Genomic DNA, 10578 nt, shown 5'->3' on the forward strand with positions numbered 1-10578 from the left:
AGTCAGTCTCCATGAGGGGAATAAATCTTCTCTTCCCTCAGCAGAGGTAGGTGTGTGTCTGTGTCAGTCAGTCTTGATATCGCTTCTCTTTCCCCAGCCGGGGGAGGTGGGGGTGGAGGGATGGATGAAAGTGATTGGTAGATCACTGCTCAGACCCAGTGGAGTGGCATCGAGAGAAGAAGGGAGCGAGAGAGAACTGCGGAAGGCAGGCAGGCACCACTGGGCTACCATACTAATCAGATTCAGCAGTGTTGCACTGCAGTCAAGGCTCACACGGCATGGAACGCTAGAAAAACACCAAAAAAGGTTTTCCCGCTTTCATCTGAAGAGGAGCTGCATTACACTGTCTGTCTGTCTGTCTGGGTAGATCCCCTGAGCACAGGCAGGGAGGGAGAAACCTGTCTACATGTTTACTACTAGCACTACCTCTGCACCACTGAATGACCTCACCACAGCGTAACGGCTTGGTGAAACCCTCTGGCCTTGAGGACTGGGATTGTGTTGTACAGCTTACTTCTTATCAATGAATGATAACAGAAACATGAAGATAAATCAAGTAACATTTTTGGACACAGAGACAGATGGTTGTGCTTGGTGCACATTATTGGTTTAAATGCTGGTCTGTGGGGCTTTTTCAGGTTGATGTTTGATTCAAAGGTCAATGTATAATCGTGACCATTTACTGGTGCCTGAAATCCAACTGTTCAGATTGCATGCCAAAATGGTAACCAATCTATGCAAATATCCCTTCAAAGTGACGCCTGTATGCAAACGCATAACACTGTTATAACATGATTTCACGTGACACACAAATACATGAAAACACACACACAAGATCAGTAGCTATTATCCAACTCTTCATGTACAAGAAGTGCATCAGTATGTATCAGCATATCATTAGCAGTATCTGTACTCAATCCACTTCCAAACAGCCTTGCAATGTGTACCACTATTACATGAGGAACTGCCCAACAATCGATCAAGTTTGAGCATCAGGGAAGTCAATCAAATGCCAGAGAATGTTAATGTAGTAACGAAAGTTCAATCAGTAAGGCTGGTCTGAATGGATAATCCCTTCATTTATCTAGTGAGTAAGGGGTAATAAATAAGGGGCTGTTATTTTTATGGAAAATAATTCACGTGTGGAACTGACCATTCACGGAGTTGCATTCTTTTCCAGAGAACGCATAGAGCCCTGAGTTGATTATCCCTTTTATACCATGGCTATAATTGAACACATTTGCCGCTAGAAATGTGTTAATTTGCAGGTAGAAATGTGTTCAACATCCACTGAAGTAGCTAGCAAATTTACTAGATAGCTACAGTAGTTGTTATGGTAACCAAATAAACAGACTTAGTAGCTTAGCTAACTATGAAAATCGAACTCAACAATCCCACTACTGTTTTCAATTGAACTTTTACTCTCAAAAGCAGCTCCAACAAAACTTGTAAATTAACTATAGCTATTGAATTCTACTGTGCAAATACACTGTGCGTTACAGGGAAATAATGCACATGTATAATGTTACCTCATTAGGATAGCAGGTATCCGTGTTAGTGTTTATGTTACCTCATCAGCATAGCGTCACGTCTTTAATCCTCCTTTACAATAAGCAAGTGTACGGAACATCATTCATCAATTAACTTCAGCCTATGAGCATGGCACACTAAGGCAATTCCACCACGCTCGATGATTAATCTATGGGGTTACTCGTGCAATAATCACTTTCCTTCAACATATGAGCATGAATCTAGCGGAGTATTTATATGTCAACTCAAACCTTATGTCTCCCACTCGCTGGGGGGGGGGGACAAGGCCTACCCAAACTATTCAATAAAATTCCATATTGTATTCTGTCTCTATTGTCATGGAGTTAAGCCTTTACTCGATTGAACTATATGTAGGCCTGGTGTTATGACCTATAACTGCTTTGTGAAAATAATACACCTACTAATGCCACCTACAACCTACTGAGTTGCATCAAATTATGCATAGATAGAAGAGGAATTGAGATGTACAGAGGTTTGATAAGTCCCAGGCGGGGTTTTGTGTAGGAGATAAAAACAAAACAATCATAGTCATTCTCCTACACAAATATTGATTGACCTTTAGACCTTATTGTGCAACTCGGTTTCTTCCTTCTAGGGAGTTTTTTCCTGGCCACTGTGCTTCTGTTTGGTCTGTGGTGTCTAGGCCAAGTTACACAAAATCCCTTTGTGACCACTGCTGATGCAAAAAGGACTTCATACATTGTATCGGCTGATTGATTACCTGTGACAGGAGAAGACCTGCTCCCCTACTTGGATGCTGATGTCAGATCCTTCTCCTCTCAGGTAGAGATCCAACAGGTCTGCTCCAAGACCAGAGGCTGGCTCCACAACCACGGCATTATCTGAAAGGGATAGGAATGGAGGGCAATAATAAGACAATAGAATGTATGTGCAAAAAACCTGGTCCTTTGGCCTGGGCAGATCTGACTAGAAGGGCCGTGCACTCCAGCCGTTGGACCAAACGCAAAGAGTGTTTGTGTGTGAGTGACAGAGAACAAAGCTAAACTGAATAAACATGCAGAACGAGTAGCGTTCGTGTTTACCTAAAAAGGTCAATAAAGCTGTGTTGCCTTATCTGCACTGGGCTGTTATTGCCAGTAGCAACAACAAGCTACTAAATGCAATTAAGGGTTAAAGGGAAATTTCACCATTTTTCAACTTCATATTCATCATCTCCAGCACCACCACATCAACATATGTGAAAATGGCGCTTTTCTATGTGTTGTTGTAAAGGAAGATTACTAATTGGTTAATGATATCATTGGAAACAGTTGACAATTAGTGCACTAAATAGGGAATAGGAAGCCATTTTGGATGCACACACTGTTGATCTGTTTACCTGAGTCAGTGTGGAGATCGACATCGGGACCATTGAGGACAATAGTAGGCGACTCTGAGTCCTCAGGTATTCCTTCTCCAGCCAAGCCCATGCGTTGGTCTGCTGTGTACATTCGCCTAAGATTAGTGGAAACAGAAGAAAAGGAAGAAGATTATATTGTCCAGTGTACAAGACGAAATGTGTTTTCAGCTTTATCCCAACCCCTCTAAAACACCTAGGATTAGAATGTTAACAAATGCCTAGGTTAGAGCCTTTGTATACATTCTATGGGGAATACTACAGTCAGTCATCATTGCTCTGAGCAACAAGGAGACACTGACGCACAGGGTGTAATGTTCCAGAACACAGAGGTGCGTGAGAGGAGCACAGTGCAGGGATTATGACTGCTGCCAGAGCCCCAGTGCCTGTTAGCTAGCACACTGCACCCCAGCCCAGTGTCTGTTAGCTAGCACACTGCACCCCAGCCCAGTGTCTGTTAGCTAGCACACTGCACCCCAGCCCAGTGTCTGTTAGGTAGCACACTGCACCTCAGCCCAGTGCCTGCTAGGTAGCACACTGCACCTCAGCCCAGTGCCTGTTAGGTAGCACACTGCACCTCAGCCCAGTGCCTGTTAGGTAGCACACTGCACCTCAGCCCAGTGCCTGTTAGGTAGCACACTGCAGCCCAGCCCAGTGCCTGTTAGCTAGCACACTGCACCCCAGCCCAGTGCCTGTTAGCTAGCACACTGCAGCCCAGCGCCTGTTAGCTAGCACACTGCAGCCCAGCCCAGTGCCTGTTAGCTAGCACACTGCATCCCAGCCCAGTTAGCTAGCATACTGCACCCCAGCCCAGTGCCTGTTAGCTAGCACACTGCACCCCAGCCCAGTGCCTGTTAGGTAGCACACTGCAGCCCAGCCCAGTGACTGTTAGGTAGCACACTGCAGCCCAGCCCAGTGCCTGTTAGCTAGCACAATGCAGCCCAGCCCAGTGCCTGTTAGCTAGCACAATGCAGCCCAGCCCAGTAACTGTTAGCTAGCACAATGCAGCCCAGCCCAGTGCCTGTTAGCTAGCACAATGCAGCCCAGCCCAGTGCCTGTTAGCTAGCACAATGCAGCCCAGTGCCTGTTAGCTAGCACAATGCAGCCCAGCCCCTGTTAGCTAGCACAATGCAGCCCAGCCCAGTTAGCTAGCACACTGCACCCCAGCCCAGTGCCTGTTAGGTAGCACACTGCAGCCCAGCCCAGTGACTGTTAGGTAGCACACTGCAGCCCAGCCCAGTGCCTGTTAGCTAGCACACTGCACCCCAGCCCAGTGCCTGTTAGCTAGCACACTGCACCCCAGGCCAGTGGCTGTTAGCTAGCACACTGCACCCCAGCGCCTGTTAGCTAGCGCACTGCACCTCAGCCCAGTGCCTGTTAGCTAGCACACTGCACCCCAGCCCAGTGACTGTTAGCTAGCACACTGCACCCCAGCCCAGTGCCTGTTAGCTAGCACACGGCACCTCAGCCCAGTGCCTGTTAGCTAGCACACTGCACCCCAGCCCAGTGCCTGTTCGTTCACCTCACTGCAGTTGAACTGATTCTTCTGCATCTGATGAGACCAAAACACCGGTTCTGTTCGAATATATACACACAGAGGTCTGTTTATTAGGTACACCCATCTAGTACCGGGTCGGACCTCCCTTTGCTTCCAGAACAGCCTGAATTATTCGGGGCATTCTACAAGGTGTCGGAAACGTTCCACAGGGATGTTGTCCACGATGATGCGATGCCTTCACACAGTTGCTACAGATTGGAAGGCGGTATGAACAGCACGCTCCATCTCATCCCCCCAAAAATCTATTGGGTTTGGTCAGCAACAATGTTCAGCTACGCTGTGGCGTTCAATTGTTCCTCAATTGGACCTAATGTGTGCCAGGAAAACATTCCCCACACCAGTACACCACCGCCACCAGCCTGTACCGTTGACACCAGGCTGGACGGATCCATGGACTCTTGCGGCTTTCATCAAATCCTTACTCTGCCATCAGCATGACGCAACAGGATCTGGGATTTGTCAGACCAGGCAATGTTTTTTCTACTCCTCTGTCCAGTGTTGGTGAATGCGTGCCCACCGGAATAGCTTCTTATTTTTAGCTGATAGGAGTGGAACCCGGTGTGGTCGTCTGCTGCAATATCCCAGCCGTGACAAGGACTGACGAGTTGTGCGTTCCAAGATGCCGTTTGGCACACCACTGTTGTACTAAATAAATAAGTACTGCGCTGTAATGTGTGTGTTTGTGGCCCGCCTGTTCGCTTGCACGATTCTTGCCATTCTCCTTTGACCTCTCATCAACGAGCTGTTTTCGCCCACAGGACTGCCGTTGACTGGATGTTTTTTCCTTTGTCGCACCATTCTCGGTAAACCCTAGACATGGTTGTGCGTGAAAAGCCCAGGAGGGTGGCCATTTCTGAGATACTGGATACGGCGCACATGGCACCGATGATCATAGGGCACTCAAAGTCACTTAGAATGGGCAAAATGAGTAACGCTCAATCAATCATTAAATGAATTCCTCGTTGCCTGTCTGCCTGCTTTATACAGCAAGCCACGGCCACGTGACTCACTGCCTGTAGGAGTGATCATCTTCATGAACGGGGTGGTGTACCTAATAAACTGGACCCTGAGTGTATATCTGCTGCTGAAGATAGTTGGACTGGCACTCAGACGTTCTCAATGAAGGATGATAGACAGGAATGATGATCTATGATAAATGTAGTGGATTAATTCAGACTCGTTAATTAAGGATCCAAGAATTTAAGCTTTTTGCCCACATCAGATATGTCTATGTCCTGGGAATTGTTTTGTTACTTACAACCTCATGTTTATCAGTAAAGAAGACTTGCAAGCATACACATTTGTATCGTTATGAACATAACAAATATGTGGTCCATTAAGAGCGAATTGTCCCAATCCAGGAGCTCTCACACATATACTGTACATCTACCAACATGCTTTGTTTGTACGCCATTTGTGTCCACATATACTGTATTCCAGAGTCATCATCATGGCACAACATGGTCTGCTCTGCTGCTGCTCTGAAGGCCTGATTAATACCCTGCTAATGAGCTAGCAGCATAATGCATTAGATCAAAGGCTGGTTGTACTCTCTCAGTAGATCATACTGCTGCTGCTGAGGCCAGATCTGACTCTAGTCTACAGTATGCCTAATGGAGAGTATCACTGGATCCATACCCTGATGTTGATATTACAGATGGATGCTATTAGTACTAACATGATCAGATAATCTCACAATGCCTTTGTAATCAGATTACACCGTTCTATTAATAATCTGCTTGACAAAATACTTACAGCAGGAGTACTCTACTACTATTTTAGAAGGTCCGGTCACACATTTCCTATGTGGCAAAGTTCCAGATGGATATTGCATTTATCAGCGTAGTAACAAACCTCCACTTCACAACCCATGTGACACCAAAATGTTCACACCCCCTCTTGTTGGCAGAGAGAAAATGTTGCCATTTTAACTTAATTTTCTGCAATTCTACACACTAGGGCGGCAGATACAAGCGTTGGACTTGTAACCGAAAGGTTGCCAGATCGAATCCCTGAGCTGACAAGGTAAAAATCTGTCATTCTGCACCTGAAAAAGACAGTTAACCCACTGTTCCTAGGCCGTCATTGAAAATAAGAATTTGTTCTTAACAATACCTGACAAAAACAAAGGGGACCTCCAGGGGGTTGAGGCCCCTGAACACTTAATCTGGCCATGATAACTACAATATTTAGATAGCTGGTTAGTCTAATTTACCTATCTAGTTGATCAACTGGACATTTCTGACAGGTTATAAATAGCTCTCTAAGGTCTGTCATTGAATGACATAACAAGAGGAAAACTCCCCATGCACTACCAACTTTTGAAATTGCACCTTGTGCATTCTACGGTTACAGCTCTAAACAGCAGTAAGTTCAAAGACTGAGTTCTGACTATTTAAAAAAAAAGTCAGGACCAGTGGTCCGTATTGAACCTGTCCTGGGTCTGCATCGAGTATGGCTGATTTACAGCATCTTGGTCTGGGGGGAAAAAAAAGGGAGTATGGCGCCCTCTGGCTGTAATTTAACAGTACAGAAACTACACGCTAAGCACCACCTAACAATCATGTTAATTGACAGAGTTCGATTATCTACAAAGAAACACTCTCAAATGATTTAGATACAAATATATTTTATGCATCTGTGATGTCTATTTGAGTAAGAAGAGGGCCTACCATAAGGATGATTGGACCATAGAACTAGCATTAGTAAGTATATGTCTATGGATTGGTGAGTGTACTGAAACTGTAAAAACAATAACATATACTCTGACTCGGAGTGTACCTGATATACTGCTTCAGCTCCGTGCTGTCATAGTTGTTTAGCTGGATGGTCTTCGGGTCTGGATGAGAACCCCTCCTCAGTATTTGTGGGGCCCTGGCCAGGAGAACAGCCCTGTGAACCAGGAGAGGGGTGGAGCTGGTGCAGGAGCCCACCGTACACAGGCTGACATCTGCCTCTAACTCCTCCTGCAGCAGCCTGGGAAATCACAACACAGGAATGGTTCACATCTGGCAGTACATAAACACAGTGCAAAACAAAATCATTTCAGTGGAGCAAGGATAGGAACGGGACAATGATACAATTAATTTCTTAACTGAAGACATTTACACTTTAGGAGGCAGAGGAGTACATTTGGGAGGTGGGTCATCAAGGAGATAGCATGGTTAGTAGTGTAGGGAGGTCAAAGGCAACCGTAGAAACCCTACAACCCTGCTTAACTATATATAATCAAGCTGACTGGGTAAGTCAGCAGCAGAGTCCTTGGTACTTCCTTCGGCCCCTGTACCACTATCCACCATAATTAACTTCCATTGCTGTGTCTGAAGTGGGTGACCCAGAAATCAGCCAGCCTCAAGCCAAATGGGCCATAAGAACTGTGGTACTACTGTAGCTACTGCCTCTGTGCCTACTGGAACTGGGCTATTTTATTGCCCCCAGGGAAGGCCGTGGCTGGGTAGCATGTATGAGCTGTCCTACTGCATGCTACTGCTGCTGTTGCACGTGTCCCCCCCAAATGGCACCATATTCCTTTTGTAGGGCACTACTTTCGACCAGAGCCCTATGGGTCATGGTCAAAAGTAGCAACTATAAAGAGAATAGGGTGCAGTTTGGGACACAGACAGTAACTGGGTTGCATGTATGAGCTGTGGTGTTACTGCTGCTGTAGCCATTTAATTTTACAGGGTGGGTCACCCAGGATACAAGGAGTTAAATGGGAAATTATGTTCCTTTGTCGTTCCATTTCCCATAACCCCTTGTTGCGTGTGACTGTCATGAGCAGCAGAAGCAACACTGTGTCTGACCTGCCAACAGGGGGTACTAATGTTCTTATTACTACAAGGTAGTCAGAGGAAAACGTTTGTTTTAGTCAAGGGAGTAGGGTGAAGTTGGGTCATCTCTAGTTACCTCAGCCACAAAGTCATAAACCCTATTTCTAAAATGCATTTTCTTAAAAGATTATTTTAAACCTAACCGTGACCCTAAACTGAACCACACTGCTTACCTTATGCCTACCTAATGTTAAATCAAGACCCAAAAGTAAAAATAAAAAATAAAAATAAAAAACAGGAATTTTTATATAGACAATTTGACTTTGTGGCTGTGCTACCTAGTGGAAATCGTGACGCTGATCTGGAGCATAGTCAGGGTTGGGGTCAATAAATGGAATTCGCCCCAACCCTAGGGGCAATTCCACGGTAACATTGACGCAGACTCCAGATACACAGTTTGGTAACAGAATGTCAGTTTGTGCTGTCATTCTGCTACCAAACTTTGAATCTGCACTATTGGTCAGGTGAATGTGTTTTGTAAAATCTTCAATGGAAATTGTTAAAAGTAATTGTGCATAGAGTTTAACTTTGCAATCATTGTTTTTTGTTTGACATACATTTGAATGTAAAAAAAATCAGTCTCAGTGTCACTTTGTTACTGTGCAATGCCCTGTAGGCTGCAAATTAGTTTTTTGCTTGATAGGATAATGAATGTGGGAGTATTTTACTAATAAGTGCTTTCTTGACAGTTACCTGACAACGCCTTATGTAGAGTGAATGTGTTTTTACTAGACTTCACTGGACAATAGGCTACGGTTCTGTGTCCATAAACAGTGTTAATCATTACCTGTTAAGGTCTGCAGACAATGCAGAAGCTAAGCATTTCTTAAGATTGCTTCTGGATTTTCTTCCTTTGGCTTCAAATTCTCGTATTGCCTCTGTGTTGATCATAGTAGTTATGTGCTCCCAAACAACAAGTTTGATGTTTCTCCTAAAAACCCACAAGATTGGGGCAGTTCATCACACCTAGGCTCAAAGTAGGGGGACAGAAGGAGAGAAGATCAAACAAAAAGAAGTGTAATAAAACTCAGTTAATATTTCGTGAATAACAGACATAGGTGTTTTCACTAGCCATAGATGAGCTTCTTGTATAACTCAAAGGTCAGAGGGCTATACTACAAAGCAGGTTCAATGAGTTAGCCAGCTAACTTCAATAAACAATCAGAAATAACTATCAACATTCTGGCTCATTAAAAAAGCAAAACGTAGATGTGTTTTGGTTGTTAAGTCAATTACACCATGCCCATTTCAAGCTTATCTAAAATAAATAAATAAATAAAGTTCAGCAATTTACCTGGCTAACTCATTGATCCAGTTTTGTAGTAGACACATCAGAGATCCTAACTGCACTATTTCAATGTCACCTCAAGAATAGGCTAGCTAGCTTTATCAGATTAAAAAAAAATGTAATTTCATGAAATTCCCACTTACTTAGCTACTATCAAACGCAAATCACACCCTTTTTAATTGCATGGTAATAGCTACATTAATAATTAATAATAACATATAATAGTTGTTTTCCTCAGCTGTCAAAACAGTTAGATGGCTACCCTACGTCACTGAAATAGACGCCATCTATCTCAGAGGAACAAAAACAATGAGTAGGCAGCTCCTAAAAAAATCACAAAAAACGAGCCTATAAAATATCTGTCGATTCATACAGCCATAAGAACTCAATATGGTCCAGTCACTGAGTAAGAGTTTGCGTTAGCACTCGACAGAAACAAAGATATTTTTTAATTCATAGCCACCATTTCAATTCCAATTATTTGCAATTAGCACGCTTGCTGTGCTCTCCGACTGACTGTGCTACCCACCCCAATGACGTAGGCAAAAGGAGGTATTTTGACCGTAAATACATTAATATGCGCGAATTAAACGGGTCCTAAATGTCATACTGCTTGTAGTAAATGCTCATATTGCATTCGATCTCTCCTAACAAATAAATTAAATAAAACAGTTAACGTAGTATATATACCACATGAGGCTGCTAAGGGGAGAAAGGCTCATAATAATGTCTGGAACATAGCAAATGGCATTAAACACATGTAAACCACGTGTTTGAAACTATTCCACTCCAGACATTATCGTTTGGGAAAATCGATTTGAACCGTCATCCAACTCGGAATTGCAACTAGGAAACCCAGAACTCTTTCTCGAGCAGTCTTTCCTACCTGAGGAACACTGACGTCATGATTTGACCTCGTAATTTTCCCGAGTTCCCAGTCGTTCTGAACGTGGCATGAACCAAGCTATGCTCCAGAACTACAATCATGTTCTAG

General features: G+C 44.1%; 1 protein-coding gene across 7 annotated transcripts in view; it reads right to left on the bottom strand.

The window, feature by feature from the left end:
• Positions 1-10122, bottom strand: part of LOC135556262 (BTB/POZ domain-containing protein 8-like) — a 45796-nt gene extending 35674 nt beyond the window's left edge. For 2 of the 7 annotated variants that reach the window (XM_064989319.1, XM_064989314.1), the window contains exons 1-5: positions 9591-10122; positions 9084-9262; positions 7248-7442; positions 2891-3006; positions 2273-2393 (exon numbers count right to left, since the gene is read on the bottom strand). In XM_064989319.1, coding sequence (XP_064845391.1) covers positions 2273-2393; positions 2891-3006; positions 7248-7442; positions 9084-9187 — 536 coding nt within the window. In that variant the 5' untranslated portion in view covers positions 9188-9262; positions 9591-10122. Of the gene's footprint in view, positions 1-2272; positions 2394-2890; positions 3007-4430; positions 5493-5517; positions 5589-7247; positions 7443-9083; positions 9263-9590 lie in introns of those variants that run through there. The other 5 variants (XM_064989315.1, XM_064989317.1, XM_064989318.1 and 2 more) reach the window with 5 other exon arrangements.
• Positions 10123-10578: the final 456 nt, after the last annotated feature.

This window comes from Oncorhynchus masou, chromosome 15 (assembly GCF_036934945.1).
Source record: "Oncorhynchus masou masou isolate Uvic2021 chromosome 15, UVic_Omas_1.1, whole genome shotgun sequence".
Taxonomy (NCBI): domain Eukaryota; kingdom Metazoa; phylum Chordata; class Actinopteri; order Salmoniformes; family Salmonidae; genus Oncorhynchus; species Oncorhynchus masou.